Below are 24138 nucleotides of genomic sequence, written 5' to 3'. Positions count from 1 at the left end.
AGTGATGCTAGGTGGGTGTGTGCGGGCAGCGATCGGTTGAGGAGCATGCGTTTAGTTTTACTTGCATTTAAGAGCAGTTGGAGGCCACGGAAGGAGTGTTGTATGGCATTTAAGCTAGTCTGGATGTTTGTTTAGTGTCTAAAGAAGGGCCAGAGATATATAGAATGTTGTCATCTGCGTAGAGGTGGATCAGAGAATCACCAGCAGCAAGAGCAACATCATTGATGTATACAGAGACAAGAGTCGGCCAGAGAGTTGAACCCTGTGGCACCCCCGTAGACTGCCAGAGTTCCGGACAACTAGCCCTCCGATTTTACACACTGAACTCTGTCTGAGAAGTAGTTGGTGAACCAGGCGAGGCAGTCATTTGAGAAACCAAGGCTTTTGAGTCTTCTGATAAGAATGCGGTGATTGACAGTGTCAAAGTCTTGGCCAGGTTGATGAAAACGCTTGCACAGTATTGTCTTTTTATTGATGGCGGTTATGCTGTCGTTTAGGACCTTGAGCGTGGCTGAGGTGCACCCATGACAAGCTTGGAAACCAGATTGCATAGTGGAGAAGGTATGGTGGGATTCAAAATGGTTGGTGATCTTTGTTAACTTGGCTTTTGAAGACTTTAGAAAGGCAGGGTAGGATAGAAATCAGTCTGTAACAGTTTGGGTCTGGAGTGTCTCCCCCTTTTGAAGAGGGGGATGACCGTGGCAGCTTTCCAATCTTTGGGGATCTCTGATGATACGAGCGGTTAAACAGACTAGTACTAGGGGTTGCAACAATTTCGGCACATCATTTTAGAAAGTGAGGGTCCAGATTGTCTAGTCCGGCTGATTTGTAGGGGTCCAGATTTTGCAGCTCTTTCAGAACATCAGCTATCTGGTTTTGCGTGAAGGAGAAATGGGGAGGCTTGGGCAAGTTGCTGTGGGGGTTCAGAGCTGTTGACTGGGGTAGGGGTAGCCAGGTGGAAAGCAATGCCAGCCGTAGAAAAATGCTTATTGAAATTCTCAATTATCGTAAATTTATTGGTGGTGACAGTGTTTCCTAGCATCAGTGCAGTGGGCAGCTGGGAGGAGGTGCTTTTCTCTGACTTTCTGGTGTCCCAGAACTTTTGGTAGTTTGTTACAGGATGCAAATTTCTGTTTAGAAAAGCTTACCTTTGCTTTCCTAACTGCCTGTGTATATTGGTTCCTAACTTCCTATAAAAGTTGCATATCGCGGGGGGCTATCCGATGCTAATGCAGTACGCCACAGGATGTTTTTGTGCTGGTCAAGGGTAGTCAAGTATAGTGAACCAAGGGCTGTATCTGTTCTTAGTAGTACATTTTTTGAATAGGGCATGCTTATTTAAGATTGTGAGGAAAGCACTTTTAAAGAATAACCAGGCACCCTCTACTGACGGAATGAGGTCAATATCCTTCCAGGATACCCGGGCCAGGTTGATTAGAAAGGCCTGCTCTCTGACGTGTTTTAGGGAGCTTTTGACAGTGATGAGGGGTGGTTGTTTTACCGCGGACCCGTTATGGACACGGGCAATGAGGCAGTGACCGCTGAGATCCTGGTTGAAGACAGCAGAGGTGTATTTAGAGGGCAGGTTGGTCAGGATGATATCTATGAGGGTGCCTGTATTTACGGATTTAGGATTGTACCTTGTAGGTTCCTTGATGATTTGTGAGATTGAGGGCATCTATCTTAGATTGTAGGATGGCCGGGGTGTTCAGCATATCCCAGCTTAGGTCCCCTAACAGTGCAAACTCTGAAGATAAATTGTGGGCAATTAATTCACATATGGTGTCTGGGGCAGAAGGTGGTCTATAGCAAGCGGCAACGGTGAGACATGTTTCTGGAAAGGTGGAATTTTAAAAGTAGAAACTCAAAGTTTCTACTACAGAAGTCAACAAATGATAGCGCCTAGGGAATAGGAGTGGAACTTGAGGCTACAGGGCCTGGGTTAACCTCTACATCAACGGAAGAGTAGGATAAGGGTACGGCTAAAGGCTATAAGAACTGGTCGTCTAGTGTGTGGGGGACAGAGAATAAAAGAGCAGATTCGACATCAACTTTCATCATGATTCGTCCAGTTGTTGCATGCAGTTTCACGCTATAGCTCAACTTTGGTTTTAGCAGTTTTTGTATATTACAATTTTTATTCCCAAAATGCTTTTAGGGGGTTGGCCAATAATACAATGTTTTATGAGAATATAACCATGATAGGACAGAGGTTGACATCGTCCAACCCTAGTTGACAGTCACTGGCGTTAGGGTGAGAAATGGTTTGATCTACTAAATGGAACCATTACAACCTCCTCCATTAACTAGCCTGAACTGCTCTAAATACGGATGGTGTGATAGCCCATGCAGGAGCGGTAGTCTGGGGTTCTCTGATGTCTGCCATGTACCACGTGATTGCCATGGTTAAAGAACGAGTCTGACTGTTCCCTATGAAAGGCAAATACCTTTTTTCTCTGACAGGAGGAGCTGGACCTCCGTATTTCCTCTTGTCTGTTTTGTCAGAGGGGGTGGGTAATGTAGAGAAGAGTGCCTGATCCCTGCTTTCCGCTCGGCCCACTCCTTGTTCTGACAGCCGGTTGCGTGCAATCTCCGTAGCATTACTCACACGCCACCGGTCAAGAGAAAAGAGAGGCGCAGGCCGGACTGCTGAACCAGCACCTAGCCTGGCTGGCAAAACCAACAGGGAGCCTCATTGCTTCTCACTGAGTGAGTTTGAGCGGCCAGCTGAGGGTTTAAGGGTGAATGAGACGCTTGATGTGTGGAAATTGGCTGATATACTAGGCATTAGACAGCATTACCTGGATAAAGAGTCCTGCCTCCCTTTGACCCATCCCTTTCCTATAAATAAGTACAGTATTTATTGAGTACTGCTAGTTGATCAGTTCTATTTAATTCTTGATAATGGACTTGAGCAATCCATTCTTACTTTATCTAAGGAGAATTTACGCTATGCCCTTGTTTCTGTGTTCTTTTCATATGTGTTGGCAGATGCCTTGTTTTAGCTGTGCTGCTTGCTTCCAAACCAATGAGAGCAGGAGGAGGCTAGCCTTGGGCCCAGTCATATAGCTGGCATGTTAACAGCATAGTGGAGTTGACCAAATCCGCTTCAGAAGCAGCGTGAACTGACCGAGCATCATCCACAGCGGCCCAATGAAATCTCTCTGCATCACACTCGCCCCCTCCCACGGTCCTTTCTGGCTGAGTGGATGCATTGTTTGTTTCCTAACCAGTGAGCGGGCTGAAGAGATGTGGAGGAGAACCGGGAGGGAGGGATGTGTGTGCCCTGTCATGTGGGTCTCTGCCTGCCTCCAGCAACATGCAATGGATGTTGTGAATAATTCACCAGTGTGTGTGTCTGTGTGTGAATGAGTGGTGTGCATCTGGGCCTGTAAGCCCGTAATGAGAGCAGAGCGTGTATTGCTAGAGAAGGTGAGGGAGGAGAGAGCAGCTTGAAAAGGGTGTGTGTACATTCACCTACATGTTCTGATATGTACATCTCAGTGCTGTTTGTCCGCTATGGCCTATAGCTTGTTTGGTAATTGGTGTATATTTAATATCCACACCTGAGGGGCCTACACTTAACAGAGGAAGTGCGTTGCTGCTACTTGTAAGTGTGACTGTCAAAAAGTGATGAGCATTGAACAATGGTTTAACTTTGCTCTGTAGATTGGTGTCCATAGTCTCCATACAGTACAGTTTTTATTTTTTTGGTACCTTTTAACCTAACCTCCCTGTAAACCATTACATAGGCCTACAGTATGTGTATGTTTGTGGCCTGCAGTTATTACACCATACAGTCAGTAAGAGGTTTTGCGCACAACTAATGTTTGCACTGTGTATCTGGCTGACTGAACCATATCACAACTTGTTACAGGAATTATATTCCTCTGTTTTAATACCCAATTAAAATTAAACACACTGTCAATTCCTAAGAATTTGTAAGACTCTTATTTGTATAAAATGGACAGAGACCAGTCTCAAATATCAATCAGCTGCGTTTATTCTCGAGAGTACTGAACATGATAGTTTACCACAGGTTATAAACTGAAGATGACGTCATTAGTGTTCGTAATACCCCGTCTCATCTACGCTCCAGTACAATGGCTGTATGGTTCTCAAGACTTAGATACTTTATGACCAGAGCCAAGGTCTGCCTGTGTAGATAAGCATTCTAGCCAGTCTAGCGATTTTAAGTTCATTCATTTCTACCAAGGAACAGACAGTCATTGTTCTAATTCTTGATTATATTTACACACATTATATTCAGTACTAGGGTTTAAAGAAAATTCATACATCTATACATTAACATAATCGTTTTCTGATTAGTCAGTCCTGATTTAAAATGTATACATAATTAGTCATTATTGATAAAATCCCTTAACACAACTAAATAATGGCAAAGAAGAATATTTGATTTTGAATAGATTACTTCAGGAGCATTAAGCCCTACATTAGTGGCTTGCGAAAGTATTCACCCCACTTGGCATTTTTACTATTTTGTTGCCTTACAACCTGGAATTAAAATAGATTTTTGGATTTTGATTTACACAACATGCCTACCACTTTGAAGATGCAAAATATGTTTTATTGTGAAACAAACTAGAAATAAGACAAACTGAACTTAACTATTCACCCCCAAGTCAATACTTTCTAGAGCCACCTTTTTTTTTAGCAATTACAGCTTCAAGTCTCTTGAGTTAGGTCTCTATAAGCTTGGCACATGTAGCCACTAGGATTGTTGCCCATTCTTCAAGGCAACTGCTCCTTCAAGTTGGCTTGGTTCTGCTGGTGTACAGCAATCTAAGTCGTACCACAATTGGATTGGTATCCACTTAAACCACTCACGTTTTGCTTTAGCAGTATGCTTTAGGTCATTGTCCTGCTGGAAGGTGAACCTCCGTCTCAGTCTCAAATCTTTGGAAGACAGACAGGTTAACCTGTATTTAGCGCCATCCATCATGCTTTCAATTCTGACCAGTTTCCCAGTCCCTGCCAATGAAAAACATCCCCACAGCATGATGCTGCCACCACTATGGGATGCTGTTCCCGGGGTGATGAAAGGTGTTGGGTTTGCGCCTGACATAGTGTTTTCCTTGATGGCCAAAAAGCTCAATTGTAGTTTTATCTGATCCAAGTACCTTCTTCCATATGTTTGGGGAGTCACCCACATGCCTTTTGGCGAACACCAAATGTGCTTATTTTTTTCCTTTAAGCAATGGCTTTTTTCTGGCCACTCTTCCGTAAAGCCTAGCTCTGTGGCGAGTACGGCTTAAAGTGGTCCTGTGGACAGATACTCCGATCTCCACTGTGGAGCTTTGCAGCTCCTTCAGGGTTCTCTTTGTTGCCTCTCTGATTAATGCCCTCCTTGCCTGGTCTGTGAGTTTTGGTGGGTGGCCCTCTCTTGGCAGGTTTGTTGTGGTGCTGTGTTCTTTCCATTGTTTTAAATAATGGATTTAATGGTGCTCTGTGGGATGTTCGAAGCTCCATTGTCGTCTTGGTGGTGCCCCTTGCTTACTGACGTTGCAGGCTCTGGGGCCTTGCAGAATGTGTGTGTGTGTGTGTACAGTTAGTTGGAAGTTTACATACACCTTAGCAAAATAAACTCAGTTTTTAACAATTCCTAACATTTAATCCTAGTAAAGATTCCCTGTCTTAGGTCAGTTAGGATCACCACTTTATTTGAAGAATGTGAAATGTCAGAATAATAGTAGGGTGATTTATTTCAGCTTTTATTTCTTTCATCACTTTCCCAGTGGGTCAGAAGTTTACATGCACTCAATTAGTATTTGGTAGCATTGCCCTTTTCAATTGTTTAACTTGGGTCAACCGTTTCGGGTGGCCTTCCACAAGCTTCCCACAATAAGTTGGGTGAATTTTGGCCCATTCCTCCTGATAGAGCTGGTGTAACTGAGTCAGGTTTGTAGGCCTCCTTGCTCACGCACGCTTTTTCATTTCTCATTTCAATTTGAAAAAATAGGCCAATTTTTTTTTTTTTTTTTTTTTTAATTTTTTTTTTTTTTAATTTTTTTTTTTTTTTTTTTTTATCGGTATTGGATTTTTTTTGGTCCTCCAATAATCGGTATCGGCGTTGAAAAATCATAATCGGTCGACCTCTAGTTTATACTTGCGTACTATTATTTGTACAGATAAATGTGGTACCTTCAGGTGTTTTGGAATTTGCTCCCAAGGATGAACCAGACTTGTGGAGGGCTACAATTTATTTCTGAGGTCTTTTGATTTTCCCATGATGTCAAGCAAAGAGGCACTGAGTTTGAAGGTCGGCCTTGAAATAGATCCACCGGTACACAGCTCTAGCAGGGCAGAAATTTGACGAACTGACTTGTTGGAAAGGTGGCATCCTATGACTTTGCCATGTTGAAAGTCAGTGCTCTTCAGGACAGGCCATTCTACTGCCAATGTTTGTCTATGGAGATTGCATGTCTGTGTGCTCAATTTTTATCCACGTGTAAAATAGTAAATAATGGCTACTTCTCAAAGTATTTAACTGTCGGAGTAGAACAAAGTTGTCCACTATCGGCATAACTATTTATTACGACCAATGTTGGCTATTAAAATCAGATCCAACTATAATATCAAGGGGCTAAAAATCAGGGCCTAAAATCAAAGGGGTTCATGGTTTCTTTAAAATCCACAATTTGGATCCCTCCACAGCCTCAGAGGATCTAGATCCTCTTTCTAACTTTTCTGTATTTCAACCAAATTATGATAAGTGTATATTATGTATTTGACCACAAAAAAAGTATACTTTTACGTTACCGGGTAGTTTACCAATAAAATGGTCTGACGTTTTTCATATTCCGTTACAATACATGTTATTAGAAGGTTAGTAAAAATATCTCGCTACCATGGAAAGGACAACACCTGCCTATTTGTGCTACAAACACCCTGAATTAACTCTTTAGTCGTATCTCAGTTTACTTATTTGCTTGTGGCCCTGCCTACACCTAACTAGCTGTTTAAAAAAGAATGTAATTATTAAAAAAATAAAGTATTAAATGAACAAAGAAATATATTTTATTTGGAATGGCAAGCCAAACAAAATGAAACAGGCCTATTTATGAATTCGGAGGGCAGAAAATATTAAAGCATTAGACCTCTCACTAATGGCTTCAGTCATACAAAAGCTATACTTAAGTCCGAACTGGTTCACTAGCAGATTAGTAAGAATGGCTCAATCCGTGTTCACAAATGGCATTTTCCCCTTTCTTCAGATTACAACCTCTGTTTCGGGTTATTTGAAAATGAAATCCTCTCCACAATATTGCTATCGTTTAAAACAAGCAATAGAAAGTTGTTTGCAATTTCAGTTTAGTCCATCAGAAAAGACAGAATACATATTATGGTTTAAAAAGGGTTGCCCATTTTGGGGAATATTCAGAGGTGGAAATTAACGGGAATATATGGGAATTAACGGAAATATATGCAAAATCTAATTTACATGTTTTTTGCATGGGATATTTACCATATCATATGGAGACAGAAACATAAACCTTTTTACCTTATCATAAGTAGACATAATAGCAAATGATTAAATCCTTCCAATAGAAGAAACAATTGTTATGAATTGAACTTCAATTAAATGAGTTGACTCTTCTCATGGATGATTTGACTGAAAAACAAAACAAAGGGAATATTGAATGATCCCCAATGATCCACCGCATCTCCCAAAAACGTTTTCAACATACATCTACAAAATTATAGTCTAGAATCTCAAGCTTTGATTGTCTTCCTCTCAGGCTTCCATGTCTTCTCCCTGGACCTCCTCAATGTCCCCCTCTTGAACATCAGACTTTGAGGCCTCATCTTCACTGTCACTTTCCTTGAGGATGGCTCGTTGTCAAGCTCAAAAAGCCTCAAATTTGCCCAGATGGCCACCAATTTTTCAACCCTTATATTGGTCAGCCTGTTGCATGCTTTGGTATGTGTGTTCCTAAACAAGGACCAGTTGCGCTCAGAGGCGACTGATGTTGGTAGGATTTGGAGGATGGAGGCAACCAGGGAAAGAGCCTCAGATCCACGAAATCCCTTCCACCAGGTGGCTGATGAGATATGTTGGCACCACTGCCCTATTACATCTCCATTCCAAAGCCCTTGCTTGGAAGTGTACTTTGCCAGACTGCCAAGAACCTTGCCCTCATCCAGGCCAAGGTGGCGAGTCACAGTAGTGATGACACCATAGGCCTTGTTGATCTCTGCACCAGACAGGATGCTCTTGCCAGCATACTTGATGTCCAACATGTACGCTGTTCTATAAATGGAAGAAGTTTGAATTGGGTATAGTTTTCCCACAGAAAAAGGTTCACTTATAAGGAAATATTTTTGTATATATATTTTTAATGCATTTTGAGGAACATTCCCCAAATTCCCAGGCTTAACTTTCCATGGACAATTTTCTGAAAAATCCCGGAGATTTACCGCAAAGTTTACGACCCTTTGCAACCCTATGGTTAAACAATAAATGTTTTGTAAATTACAATAATCATAACTCAACCAGTCCTATTTATGTCACACATGCAGCAAACAAAAATATATGGAAATGTCTGCTCTGTCCAAAATGACAAGCAACTAATTGAAGCATTTCCGCAAAAATGTAAGAGGCAAGTGGAAGAAGTTAATGAACGTGCCTGTCGGCCCTGCATAAAAGGCCAAAACTGGTTAAAGAGAATCTGTGATGAATGAAACTGGTATACTTTCTTTTATTTAAGGACCAAAACATTGACAACTGTGCCATGGAGGATTCATATACACATACACACATGCATACTTGCATACCTACAGTGTATCCAGACCCCTTCACTTTTTCCACATTTAGTTACGTTACAGCCTTATTCTAGAATGGATAAAAAATCCTCAACTGGGGATCACGTGACCCTTGGACGAGATGGCCGCATGAACTAAGAGCTCCGCACAAGTAGTTTCCAATTCCTAATCTTACCTCCACTCCAAGTTCAAACTCATTTAGCTTTAGTAAGAAAAAGTCATGGCGGCTACAAAAGGCGACACTACAGGTGACATTTTTACCCGGACTCGAGTATTAGCGACGGAAAAGGCCTCCAAGAAGAAACTAGCTTCAGAAAAAACTAGCGCCATTAGCCAGGAGCAAGAGAACCCGCTCCCCCATGAGGCACAATGAATGCCAACCTCGCACTCTGTCGAAGACATCCTTTCTGAGTTGAGATCCCAACGTACAGAACTAAACACTAAATTAGATGCCATCAACTCTCAGCTCAGTGCGATAGGGGGCACGGTGACAATCCTGGAAAACGCTTTGCCTGACATCAACAACAAGATGTCCAGGCGCCCCGCGTTTATGGTTGAGGCAGAGGGGTGAATCCTATCCATGGAAAACTTATTGACAGATGCCATGGAAACAATAGCATATGCTAAAAAGAAAATCGAGCATCTGGAAGAGAAAACAGAGGACCTGGAAAACAGGGGGCGAAGGAATAATTGTGTTCTATTCAATCTGGGCGAAAAAGAAGAGGGAAACATGCCACTGATCCGCTACCTGCAAGACAAACTTCCCGAGTGGCTCCACATGTCCACCGACAGGCCCATAGAACTCGAGAGAGCTCACCGAGCACTGAGGCCCCCACCAGCAGCCAGACAACCACCGCGCCCAATCACCATACGTTTCCTGAGATTCACCGACAAGGAACGAGTCCTACAGGCGGCGAAAAACAACACCATCACAGTGGGAAACGCCAAACTCGCTTTACACCAGGACCTGTCAGCTGGAATACGCCGAAAGCGCCGAGAATTTGACGAAGTGAAGAAATACTCCATTGACCGAGGCATCTTCAGGGGATTCAAATACCCAAACGAGCTCAGGATTCTTCACCAAGGAGCCTTGCGACACTTCAAAACTCCCAAAGAGGCAAAACGTTTTTTGAAAGACAATCCTGGCCAATGAGAAACAGACCAATGACTTAATGCCATTACTAAAGGAGGTAAGACGACATATAGCCGATATCCAGAGACCCACCCCCTAAAGGTCATTATAGCCGTCCAATTTATATTTATTTTCCTTTAACTGAGAGGGATGGACTGTATAGCCTAACCTAGGCCTACTAATGTTTCAGCCTACTTTTATTTCCCTGTTTTTTTTGTTGTTGCTATTATTACTTGGGGTTCCCTATGTCCCTCGGGAGGTATATGTAGGCTTGGCTATTGATTTTATTTATCTCCCCTCTTTTACTGGTGGTCTGGACGAGGGCAACTATGTTATTTACTCAATGCAGGGTGGAGAGGATGAGGCATTTCTTTGGTGGGGAGAGGGAGACGTTGTGCGTTGCTAACTGTTCCCGGTTTTTGTTTTATTCGGAACACAGAATTGAGACTGAGCGGGGGGGGTAATAGATCCAACGGGATGTGTCGAGTTGTTTTGGAACTCGGCTGGGGTGTTCAGAGATTATTATTTTATGTACACCATTTATTTTCCTTTTATGTGAACGCAGCTGTAATTACTATCCATTTTTACCCAGCGATGACTTGCACTAAAGTTCGATTACTGCTCGATGACGATGACTAGTACCTTGAATCTATTGACATGGAACTGCCATGGTCTAGGGCATGCAATAAAACGAAAAAAGATACTATGTGCTCTAAAAAAGGAAAAAGCAGACATCGCGCTATTACAAGAGACACACCTCTGTGATGCTGAACATGCCAAACTCCGCAGAGCTTGGGTGGGACAGGTGTATTTCTCATCTTTCAAATCAAACAGTAGAGGCACAGCCATACGTATCCATAAATGTTCCATTCATAATTTACAAAAACATGTCTGATCCGGAGGGGAGATTTATTTTGATAACTGGGTCACAATATGGTCAACCAATTACTATATTAAACATATACGCCCCTAACACAGATGCTCCTGCCTTCATGTCAAAAATTATAACCCTGTTCAATGAGCATTGTCTCCTTTGGCGTGGTGGCCGGAGATTTTAATTGTACCCTTAACCCAACCCTAGACAAATCATCTCAAGTCCCCACCACAAATCCTAGATCTGCAAAGATGTTGAACTCTCTTACTAAAGAGATGGGACTGATAGATATCTGGAGAGAGACTAATAGCTCATCTATGGACTATACATACTACTCTAATGTCCATAACACCTACTCCCGTATAGATTACATTTTTATCCCAAAGAGTTAAATAAATTCAGCCACTTGTACAATCGGACCCATAGCACTTTCAGATCACGTCTTTGTCCGCCTCCGCTTTGACCTCGGCAAAAACATCCCGAGGTCAAAAGAGCTGGAAATTCAACACCTCCATGCTATCAAACAAAGCATTCCATACATTGGTAACTACATGGATAGACAACTACACACAAGACAAAGATTCTCCTGTTTCTCCGGCCACAATGTGGGACGCTGCTAAAGCCACACTAAGAAGTCATCTAATTGCATATGCTTCCTCTAAGAAAAAAGCAATGGAAGCACACAGGCTAGATCTTGAGAGGGAGCTGGAATGCTGTGAAAAAATACATAAACAATCACTAGACAGCACCTCCTGGAGTCATCTTAAAGCATCCAAAGCCAAACTGAATTTGGACTACACTCAGGAGATAAAAAAACGTTTTCTTTACTAAACAGAAATACCATGAGTATAGCAATAGGCCCAGTAGATTGCTTGCTTACCAATTAAAAAAGGAGCAGTCAGAGCGTATGATCATGGCTATCCGAACAGCAGAGGACGAGGTCACATATGACCCAAAAAATATCAATTTAACTTTTCATGATTTTTACTGCAAACTATATACCTCTGAGAGAAAACACACGGAGTCAGAACTCCACTCTTTCCTAGAGGGAATCTCGCTACCTAAACTATCAGAGACCGACCAAGAAGATCTCAACTCCCCCTTCACTCCTGAGGAGAACCTGGAGGCAATTACCTCCATGCCACCTAATAAGTCCCCAGGCCCAGATGGATTCCCCAGAGAGTTCTACAAAGCTTTTTGGCCCCAGCTCAGCCCTATCTTCATGCCAATGCTGGAGGATTTTTGCAAAAACTGAGTTCTCCCAGACTCAATGCACACAGCTCGCATTAGTGTTGCTAAAAAAAGTCAAGGACCCCATATCCTGCTCGTCCTTCCGGCCCATAAGCTTATTGGATTTCGACTATAAAATAATTACCAAATTGCTCGCCAAAAGACAACACTCTTCTTCCCAAAATAATAAAAGCGGACCAAACTGGATTTATTAGAGACGGATACTCTTCTGATAACATTCGCCGTCTTTTTGATATTATTGATCAAATAAACGCACAGAAGACCCCTGTCCTGCTGGCTTTACTGGATGCTGAGAAGGCGTTTGACAGGATGGAGTGGAGCTTTCTGTTTTCAGTCTTAGAAAAGTTCAATATGGGCCCAAATTTTATTAAATGGATCAAATCACTATACTCTCATCCAAATGCCATGGTGACTACTAATGGACTGAACTCTGACAGATTCCCTCTGGAACGGGGCACAAGACAAGGGTGCTCGCTGTCCCCGCTGCTCTACTTGTTGGGGGCGGAGCCTCTGGCAGAGCTGATAAGGAGCAATCCAAGTATTATGGGTGTTTCTGCAGGCGGCCTGCAGCACAAGATTTCGCTTCACGCGGATGATGTCTTGCTCTACATATCCAACCCTGAGAAATCCCTCCCTCTCATTTTAGACACAATTGCTCAGTATGGCAAGTTTTCAGGTTATAAGATCAATTTTAACGAATCCACTGCCTGCCCTCTCAATATTACACTCACCAGCTCTATGAAGACACTTTGTCCTTTCCAATGGAAAACACAGGGGTTTCAATACCTCGGGATCTTCATAACACCAGATCTGAATAGCCTTTTTAAGGAAAATTATCTTCCACTCCTGGACCGAATCAAGAACGATCTCCAAAACTGGATCTCCCTCCCAATTAGCTTAGTAGGAAGAATTAATGTAATCCGTATGAACGTCCTCCCTAGACTGAACTACTTATTTCAGATGTTCCCATGCTATCTCCCAGTTTCCTTCTTCAAAACAACTAACCAAAGCATCACCAAATTTATATGGGGCAATAAAAAACCTAGGATCAAGTTTTCCACTCTATCGAAACCTGAATCTAAGGGTGGTCTTGCCCTTCCCTCCCTTCAATTGTACTACTGGTCTGCCCAAATCCGCAACATGCTAACATGGATCACAAACAGACAAGAGTCAACGTGGATTCAGATAGAAGCCCAATCCTGTGGTTCATTGCCCTTAAGCTCAATTATATTCATTAATAACTTTAGTGAAGTGGGCAACATAGCCAAAACCTTTCTGATTTACAGCACCCTACTAGCGTGGAGGGACTGTAAGAAATACCTGGGCATTTCCTCCCAAATATGTTCTCACTCGCCTATAGTCGGCAACCCAGACTTGCCAAAAGCCCTGAGGGAGGCCAACTTTAATCTTTGGCATACTCTAGGAATCAGGACCTTTTCGATGTGCCAAGATCCAATTTTTTTCAAATATCTTCAAATTAGACATGTAATTTCCTCATTTACCTCCAATAGGAGGTTTAGAACTCAGTTGAATGAAGTTGAAACCCTTCTTGTCACAGCACAATCCATTAAAGGCACAATATCTTACATCTATAGACTCCTTTCTGAGAAAGGAAGCTCCTCCTTTACTCCTTTGAAAATAATCTGGGAAAAGGACCTTGGTCTGACTATCAGTGATGAGTTATGGGCGGAGGTTTGCGACAGGGTATACTGCTCCTCTACCAGTGTAAAAATGAACATCTAATTACACATTTTTGTACACATTTTTATTATACTCCTTTGAGACTCCATAGAATGAAACCGATGTCTCCTAACTGTAAAAGATGTACCTCTGAAAGTGGAACCTATATGCATGTATTTTGGAGCTGTAGGGAGATTGCCAGAATCTGGCAATCTGTACATACTGCTGCACAGAAAATATTAGAGGTACAGTTTGATATGACCTCGTGTATCTATCTTCTTAATGCCCAGCAGGACTTTGTTCTTGATCCTGACAGAAAATTTGCTTATGACTATTACATACTTTGCTAAGAAATGTATTCTTCTATTGTGGGCCTCTAATACCCATCCTACATTTAAAATGTGGATTGACCAGATTGTTGACTTTCTTCCTCTTGAAAAGCTCACTTATGACCTCCACAAGAGACAGCCCAAGTTTGATAGACTCTGGTCTCCACTATTCAACTATATTTCAAACTGGACAGAGTGAACGGGGTGACTAGGGAAATGCGCAGATACATGTTGTGTAAGGTACTGTAAAACCTAACAACGAATTATTGGCCCGTCGTCTCAGCGAATGCTTGAAATAGCTGATAAGAACCTTGATAGTGCTGCTGCTAGTGTTATATGTTTTTTTTGTGTGTTTTAATTTTAATTTCGTTTTTGTGTGTGTGTGTGTGTGTATATGTGTGTGTATATGTATGTATGTGTGTGTATGTATGTGTGTGTGTGTATATATTTTATATATATATATATATATATATATATATATATATATATGTATATATGTATATATGTATATATGTATATGTATATGTATATGTATATATATATATATATATGTATGCACCAAGGAAAATAAATGCTTTTATTTGACTTTTTCTTTTTTTAAAGCCTGTGAATGTGGAATGTGTTTTGTTGGTTGATTTGAAAAACAAGAACTTAAAACTTTAAATTGAAAAAAAAAATCCTCAACTACACACAATACCCCATAATGACAAAGTGAAAACAGGTTTTTAGACATTTTTGCAAATGTAATAACTATCCTTATTAGTCCTTATTTACAGAAGTATTCAGACCCTTTGCTACGAGACTCGAAATTGAGCTCGGGTACATCCTTTTTCCATTCATCAACTAACTTGATTGGAGTCCACCTGTGGTAAATTCAATTGATTGGACTTGATTTGGAAAGGCACACACCTGTCTATGTAGGGTCTCACAGTTGGCAGTGCGTGTCGGAACAAAAACCAAGCCGTGACGTCGACGGAATTGTCTGTAGAGCTCTGAGGCAGGATTGTATCAAGGCAGATCTGGGGAGGGTACCATAACATTTCTGCAGCTTTGAAGGTCCCCAAGAACACACTGGCCTCCATCATTCTTAAATGGAAGAAGTTTGGAACCACCAAGACTCTTCCTAGAGCTGGCCGCCCGGCAAAACTGAGCAATCGTGTGAGGTGACCAAGAACCTGATGGTCTCTGACAGAACTCCAGAATTCCTCTGTGAAGATGGGTGAACCTTCCAAAAGGACAGCCATCTCTGCAGCATTCCACCGATTAGGCCTTTATGGTAGAGTGGCCAGACGGAAACCACTCCTCAGTAAAAGGCACATGACAGCCCGCTTGGAGTTTTCTAAAGGACTCTCAGACCATGAGAAAGATTCTCTGGTCTGATGAAACCAAGATTGAAGTCTTTGGCCTGACTTCCAAGCGTCATATCTGGAGGGAACCTGCTCAGGACCTCAGACTGGGGCGACGGTTCACCCTCCAACAGGACAACGACCCTAAGCACACACCCAAGACACCGCAAGAGTGGCTTCGGGACAAGTCTCTGAAGTTCCTTGAGTGGCCCAGCCAGAGCCTGAATTGAACCCAATCGAACATCTCTGGAGAGACCTGACAATAGCTGTGCAGTAACACTCCCCATCCAACCTGACTGAGCTTGAGAGGATCTGTAGAGCATGGGAGAAACTCCCCAAATACAGGTGTGCCAAGCTTGTAGCGTCATAGCCAAGAAGACTCGATGCTATAATCGCTGCGAAAGGTGCTTCAACAAAGGACTGACATGGCCGTGCTTGATTATTATTATTTTTTTATGCACCTGTAGCAATGTGTATGGCTGAATCCACTAATTTGAAGGGGTGTTCATACTTTTGTGGGTCTCTGTATTTCAAATTTACTGGAGTACAAGTTTCACCATATGGAGTTAATACAAGTAATGAGTGGAGAAATGGCGGGCTTCTTAAAGAAAAACTAACAGGTCTGTGAGAGCTGGAATTCTTACTGGTTGGTAGGTGATCAAATGCTTGCGTCATGCAATAAAATGCAAATTAATTACTTGAAAATAATACAATGTGATTTTCTGGATTTTTGTTTTAGATTCTGTCTCTCACATTTGACGTGTACCTATGATAAAATTAGACCTCTACATGCTTTGTAACCTACTGCAAAATCGGCAGTGTATCAAATACTTGTTCTCCCCACTGTACCTGAGACATGAAACAAATAGGAGGGAAGACGTCCAGGCTGTCACCAATTTACTAATGTGCAATTTGGATAATGGAAACCTCCAAACATTGAATTTTATTCGAGACTAGATTTTGGCTTAAGTGTTTTACATTTTTTAGTTCTGACGTCCAGCTGTTTTTCTCAACACAAGACAGTTCAATGGAAATATACTGTAGCAGGCAATTGTCTTGTCTGTTTTCTATGACAACTTTCTAAATGTCGACAACAAATAATCACTGGAAATGTGGAAACATAGATAATGTCATTGATTCTAAATATGTGCCTGTTATCTGAGTATCTGTGCTCCCTTCCAGGAGATGACCAGTATGCTGTGGACAGAGCGATGGAGAGAGAGCGGAACAGAGTGATGAAAGGACAGATAGAGGAAGAGCTAAGGCAACTGGAAGATGAGATCTCAGCCTGTAAGAGGATGTGCACACACACCCACAGATATTGTATGCCCTCAACACCGACGTCTGAGCATGCTAATAGTTGGGTCTTTCGACTCTCATCACAATGCTCTTGTACAACTGGGACTGTTAAAGACATTAATGGGTGTGTGTGTGTTTGCAGACTTCTCCAGTACAGGCTTCGACTGCCACATGTCTCCGGTGTTCAGCCCTTCCAACCCAGAGAGCTCCATCGAGGACTGCCTTGCTGCTCTGGGCGACCGGGTGGCCAGAGACCTGGACACACACCTGACCTCCACTGTACACACACTCCTCAGTGCGTGAGTGTCTGTTCTGCAGTATACATCAATGACGATCTATGAATGGACAAAGCCTTCGATCACGTGATGCCATTCATTTCAATGTGAAGACTCGATAGAGCATTTGAAGCCAAGGAGGTTGGTTAAGATGGCGTCTCATGTAGGCGATTTATGTAGACATAACACGCGCAATTTGAGCTACTCCAGGAAGTGACTTTGCAGGCTAGCTCAGTGTTACCCCTTTCATTGAGTATCAGGGTACTTTTATTTATTTGACCTTTATTTAACTAGGCAAGTCAGTTAAGAACAAACTTATTTACAATGACGACCTACCAGAAGACCTCCTGCGTTGACGGGAGCATTGTCAAGCTGGAGGGTCATGTCAGGATGAGCCTACTCTTCCCTGTAATGCACAGCGTTGAGATTGCCTGCAATGACACACCGCCCCAGACCATGACGGACCTCCACCTCCAGGCCTCACTGTAACGCTCATTCCTTTGACGATAAATGCAAATCCGACCATCACCCCCAGTTGAGACACAACCGTGACTCGTCAGTGGAGAGCACTTTTTGCCAGTCCAGTCTGGTCCAGCGAGGGTGGGTTTGTGCCCATAGGCAACGTTGTTGCCAGTGATGTCTGGTGGGGACCTGCCTTACAACAGGCCTACAAGCCCTCAGTCCAGCCTCTCTCAGCCTATTGCGGACAGTCTGAGCACTGATGGAGGGATTGTGCGTTCCTGGTGTAACTCGGGCAGTTGTTGCCATCCGCAGGTGTGATGTTCGGATGTACAGATCCTGTGCAGGTGTTACACATGGTCTGCCACTGCAAGGACGATCAGCTGTCCATCCTGTAGCGCTTTCTTAAACATCTCACAGTACGGACATTGCTATTTATTGCCCTGGCCACATCTGCATGCCTCTTTGCAGCATGCCTAAGGCACATTCATGCAGATGAGCAGGGACCCTGGGCATCTTTCTTTTGGTGTTTTTCAGAGTCCCTAGAAAGGCCTCTTTGGTGGCCTAAGTTTTCATAACCGTGACCTTAATTGCCTACCGTCTGTAAGCTGTTAGTGTCTTAACGACCGTTTTGGAAATTATTTGGATTTTTACGAATTCTTTGAAAGACAGGGTCCTGAAAAAGGGACATTTTTTTTGTTTTATTTATATATATATATATATATATATATATATATATATATATATATATATATATATATATATATATATATATATATATATATATATATATATATATATATATATATATATATATATATATTTATAGTTATAGATTTATAGTTATAGTTGGAAGTTGACATACACTTAGGTTGGTGTCATTAAACCTCGTTTTTCAACCACTCCACAAATGTCTTGTTAAACTATAGATTTGGCAAGTCTGTTAGGACATCTACTTTGTGCATGACACAGGTAATTTTTCCAACAATTGTTTAGACGGTGAATAAGTGAAATTATCTATCACAATTCCAGTGGGTCAGAAGTTTACATACACTAAGTTGACTGTGCCTTTAAACAGCTTGGAATATTCCAGGAAATGTCATGGCTTTATAAGCTTCTGATAGGCTTATTGACATAATTTGAGTCAATTGGAGGTGTTTTTCAAGGCCGACCTTCAAACTCAGTGACTTTTTGCTTGACATCATGGGAAAATCAAAAGATATCAGCCAGGACCTCAGAATTTAAAAAAAAAAATATTTTTTTAGTCCTCCAAGTCTGGTTCAACCTTGGGCGCAATTTCCAAACGTCTGAAGGTACTACGCTCATCTGCACAAACGATAGTACGCAAGTATAAACATCATGGGACCATGCAGCCGTCATACCACTCAGGAAGGAGATGCATTTTGTCTCCTAGAGATGAACGTACTTTGGTGCGGAAAGTGCAAATCAATACCAGAACAACAGCAAAGGACCTTGTGAAGATGCTGGAGGAAACGGGTACAAAAGTATCTATATCCACAATAAAACGGGGCCTATATCGACATAACCTGAAAGGCCGCTCAGCAAGGAAGTAGCCACTGCTCCAAAACCGCCATTAAAAAAGCCAGACTACGGTGTGCAACTGCACATGGGGACAGAGATTGTATTTTTTTGAGAAATGTTCTCTGGTCTGAAACAAAAATAGAACTTTGGCCATAATGACCATCGTTATGTTTGGAGGAAAAAGGGGGAGGCTTGCAAACCGCAGATCATCATCCCAACCGTGAAGCACGGGGGTGGCAACATCATGTTGTGGGGGTGCTTTGCTGCAGGAGGGACTGATGCACTTACAAAATAGATGGCATCATGAGGTTGGAAAATTGTGTATATATTGAAGCAACATCTCAAGACATCAGTCAGGAAGTTAAAGCTTGGTCGCAAATGGGTCTTCCAAATGGACAATGACCCCAAGCATACTTCTAAAGTTGTGGCAAAATGGCTTAAGGACAACAAAGTCAAGGTATTGGAGTGGCCATGACAAAGCCCCGACCTATAGAATCCTATAGAAAATGTGTGGGCAGAGCTGAAAAAGCGTGTGCGAGCAAGGATGCCTATAAACCTGACTCAGTTACACCAGCTGTCAGGAGGAATGGGCCAAAATTCACCCAACTTATTGTGGGAAGCTTGTGGAAGGCTACCCAAAACGTTTGACCCAAGTTAAACAATTTAAAGGCAATGCTACCAAATACTAATTGAGTGTATGTAAACTTCTGACCCACTGGGAATGTGATGAAGGGATAAGTGAAATAAATCCTTCTCTCTACTATTATTCTGACATTTCACATTCTTCAAATAAAGTGGTGATCCTAACTGACCTAAGAAAGGGGATTTTTACTAGGATTAAATGTCAGGAATTGTGAAACTGAGTTTAAAAGTATTTGGATAAGGTGTATGTAAACTTCCGACTTCAATTGTATAAAGACTTGGAGCTAGCTGTTGTACTATTAAATTATCATTAACTTATTCTGTGTAACCTATCATAACTTACGTCTGGTGTAAGAGAAGCAATTATTGGTACCAGGTTTATTTTATTTTTTTATCCATGAAGATTGCCATCCTCCTGTTCACTATAATGGGGATCCTGTTTTCTGAAAACAATGCCTGCAGTACTGCAGTCGGCCTTGAACTTCGTGGCTTCAATGAGAGGGGGCAGTTCTCCCCTGGTGTACATCTAGCCAAACATTCTCATTGTGTGTGTGCATGCAGCATGAGTAGCCTGCTGTAGTGTTCACTGTTCACCCTTTTAAAAAGGGAACAGGTTTAGTAAACTCTTTGTATTGTGGTTTTCCCTTTTCGTTGTTGAAACCTATTAGTTTGGTAGTTGACCATTTTGGTTGGGAAAAGGCATGCGTTTCAGTGCCTTCAAGAGTCCTTGAATACAGACAGCACAGCAGTGCCTGGGTAGCCTCATCAGCATAAATATGCATTCGTCTCTGGCTCACCTGTACAGTAGGCCTACAGTCAGGGTGGAGTTGATGGTGCCTTTCATACTGTCTTAGGGAAAGTGTTCCTGTCTAGCAAGTTCAGAACAGCACATGGACATTTTGTATGAGGTTGTATTATATGACTACTTCAGTCTTTTTTTTAAATATTTTTTTTAAACTGCGCTTTTAATGATATGGATTTATTTATAAAAAATACATTCTCACCTTTTAACTAGGCAAGTCAGTTAAGAACAAATTATTATTTACAATGATGTGCGGCGAACAATTAGCCCGGCGTTATCCGGGTTTGGCTGGGGTAGACTCCCAATCACGGCCGGAAGTGAGAGCCTGGATTCGAACCAGGGACTCTAGTGACTCCTCTTGCGCTGAGATGCAGTGCCTTGTGCCACTCTGAGGCCTTCTTCTAAGAAACTCTCCATATAGGTTTAATAAATGACAAACTAGCATATAGGCTTCCGTTTAATTTTCTCAAGTTACAGAAATGTAAGAACATTACTCATATATCACACAGGCTAGGAATGCATGTGTCTAATGTAGCTTAACCATATTTATAAACCAGCTTTCTGTGACGCATGCATTTCTCAAGTTACTTACAAGGTCATTGGCGAATGATCACTGTGTTCATTTGGCAGCCCTTTGGACTACGAGCGTTTCAGAAAAGCAGCACAAGACGTCTCCTGCCACACGCAGAGCGGCTGGGCCAAGGTGAGGGATCTCTCTACTTTGCACCTGCTGTTACTGCCTGACAACCTATTAGGCCTAGTTCAGAAACAACCTAGACGCTTTTTCCCTAGCTCTTAGGATCTGCAAACACCACGGCCCTAAGGAATCTGATTAGGGCTGCGATGATCATGGAATGACTGGTATTTGTCAGCCAATTGACTGCGGTCACCGTTTTTATCGTTTGAATAGCAAAAAAGACACAGGCAACCGAAGACTGGTTTGCTACAACACCTTGCTGAAACAAGCAACAAAGTTTCATCACGTACGAATCCATGTTACCACAAACCGACTCAAATGTATGTCCTGCCTTCAGTCAGCTGTTTAGTCCACATCACAAAATTCTAAAACTAGCTACTTTTGTCTGGTCTCTCCTTATCTGCTGTTAGATGTAAGCCTAACTACTTTGCTGCTTTTGGGTGAAGTTTGTCGACTTGAATATGAAGTTGAGTAATAACATGGATTTTTTTTATTTTTATTTTTTTAACTGTTATTTTTTTTCACTGTCTTCATTCATAATTAGCGGTTACATGATTATACAATTACCCTGCCATCCCTGAATCTGATGTGTGGTGGAAGCTCCCCTTAGCCTTGTTGAAAGTCCTGGTGGAACCACCACCATTTTGCTTTTACCCATCCTGGTTCCTTTGGGGTAGTGTCTTGAACTGGGCCTAATACACTGTCCCCAGGTGCTGGTGCCTTTAGTGCTGCTGCAGGCCCTACAGGGAGAAGGACAGATCCTGGCCACCCTCCTTCCTCTGGGGGTCAATTTCCTGGAGGAGGCTGAGGCGGACTACATCATCCGGCAGGGAGGATGGGTGAGTGGACACTGGACAAGGGGAGGGATGGGACGGAGGACAAGCCAAGAATGAACCACTTATTAATATCTTATGCAAAGTTCAAGCAGATTAATGTCTCAGCCTTGACCTGTTGGCTGCTGTTTCTTTTCACAACACACTATAGCCAGAGGAGGGTGCCAGAGATCCACTGTACATGGTTGGCTGTAAGGGCATTTAGTCATTGTTGAGAGACTGGCTATAGAGAGGGAGATACCTCTTTTAGTTTACCTTTCACTCATTTAGCTAATGCAGCTAATTTAGCCTACTCAACCACTTGACTCTCTGAAGTGTCATGTTATTTATGTTAGCTAGCAGGCTAAGGCTATCTAACACGGCAACTCTTCCAAATCAAGGTAAGTTTGTGTTTTATTAATTTATTGCCACCGGGGCCTGCTGGTGTAACTATTAAAGTGCTTACTGTCTGATTGTGGGTTTACTAATGCGTTAGTTCTAGTTTGTTGACTTAAGTTAATATGGTGACAACGTAGGCTGTTTCGTGTTTATGGTATGACGGTTTGGCTTGGAGAAGTTTTTGCATCTGGTCACAGACCGCTGTTGTGATGTGCACTGAAGTCCACAGGCAAAGGGAAAAGGTGAGAGGAGGAGAGTGCATAGAAGGAATTATACAATGAGTAAAGTGATGACGCTGCTATGAAAGAACTGTCATCAGGGGTGTATTCATTCCGCTGATTCTGTTGCAAAACTTTTCTTAAACTGAAGCACACGGAACTGAACTGGGAGGGACCTAAGTGAATTTGTCCAAAATAAACTCTTGTTTTAGTTACAGAATGTAACATTTTGCAACTGGTTTGGACTAATGATTACACTCCAGATCAGCTAGATGCAGGCAAGAGTGCAAGTCAGTATTGAATTTGTCACACTCTGTCACCTTGATTATTCCAATTTGTCTCAATCTGTGCACCTATGTTATAAACGTTCATTTGTAGGGTAGTTTGTAGCAACCTCATCATGGGTATAGGGCAAATGTGAGTATCATGTTGAAGCCTAAACCTATCCATGTTACATTGAACTGGGTGACTGGAATATACATGTGTCATCCAATGTGCTCTAATGAAAATAATGCCATGCTCATAAAGACAAATCATCCTTCCTAATCTTAAACGGCACCTACCACCACTGGACATGTAGAAGTGGTTATGCTATCAATACAGATACAGTGTAGCCTATTCATTACAGTAACAAGCCCTAGGGAAAAGAAACACAAGGCTGTCCTTGTCTTGTGGCGAGAATAAGAATTGCTGTGGGGCAGTTTTTTTAAAACATTTATTTCAACTTTATTTAACTAGCTAGGCTAGTTGAGAACCAAGTTCTCATTTGCAACTGTGACCTGGCCAAGATAAAGCAAAGCAGTTCGACACACAACAGAGTTACACATGGAATAAACAAACACACAATCAATAATACAGTAGAATAATCTATATACAGCATGTGCAAATGAGGTAGGATAAGAGGTAAGGCAAAAAATAGGCCATCGTGGCAAAGTAATTACAATATAGCAATTAAACACTGGAATGGTAGGATGTGCAGAAGATGAATGTGCAAGTTGAGAGACTGGGGTGCAAGGTAAGTAAATTCAGTATGGGGATGAGGTAGATTGGCTGGGCTATTTACAGATGAGCTATGCACAGGTGCAGTGATCTGTGAGCTGCTCTGACAGCTGGTGCTTAAAGCTAGTGAGGGAGCTAAGAGTCTCCAGCTTCAGAGATTTTTGCAGTTTGTTCCAGTCATTGGCAGCAGAGAACTGGAAGAACAGGCGGTCAGTGAAGGGATAACATACTACGACCATCTCTGATGCACCCTCCCTGACTCACTTATGCTCTATCACATTATGTCCCTTGGCCATACTAACTTTGCCACATTCCCACTTATGTCAGGAATGGTCCATAGGCTAGGGCTGGGACCGCAGGGGGAGGGAGAGAGTGGAGTAGAGGGCGTGGGGGTGGGTATGACACGCCAGTGGAAACTCCTCCTGTGGTGTGAAGTTAAAGCTCCGTTACTGTCATTCTGTCACAGCGGTGTGTGTGGCTCCACTTCGCTACAACTGGGTCCCCCTTTCTCTCCACTCCTCCCTCCCTTTGTCTCTGGCTCTCTTTTTGTTGTTGTTGGGACTCTTTCTGGGCTTCTAAACCTGCTCAGGGAACCACT

The 24138-nt window shown here is 42.3% G+C and overlaps 1 protein-coding gene across 1 annotated transcript in view; it reads left to right on the top strand.

Annotated features, from left to right (window-relative positions):
* Positions 1-24138, top strand: part of LOC110523378 (bcl-2-like protein 13) — a 42149-nt gene that overhangs the window by 4946 nt on the left and 13065 nt on the right. The window contains exons 3-6 of the mRNA XM_021602042.3: positions 16579-16686; positions 16838-16994; positions 21046-21118; positions 21823-21951. Coding sequence (XP_021457717.1) covers positions 16579-16686; positions 16838-16994; positions 21046-21118; positions 21823-21951 — 467 coding nt within the window. The remainder of the gene's footprint in view (positions 1-16578; positions 16687-16837; positions 16995-21045; positions 21119-21822; positions 21952-24138) is intronic.

This window comes from Oncorhynchus mykiss, chromosome 1 (genome assembly GCF_057628025.1).
Source record: "Oncorhynchus mykiss isolate SJ-2025 chromosome 1, ASM5762802v1, whole genome shotgun sequence".
NCBI lineage: Eukaryota > Metazoa > Chordata > Actinopteri > Salmoniformes > Salmonidae > Oncorhynchus > Oncorhynchus mykiss.
Note: the sequence above shows the minus strand (reverse complement) of the source record. Positions and strands in the feature narration are given on the sequence as shown.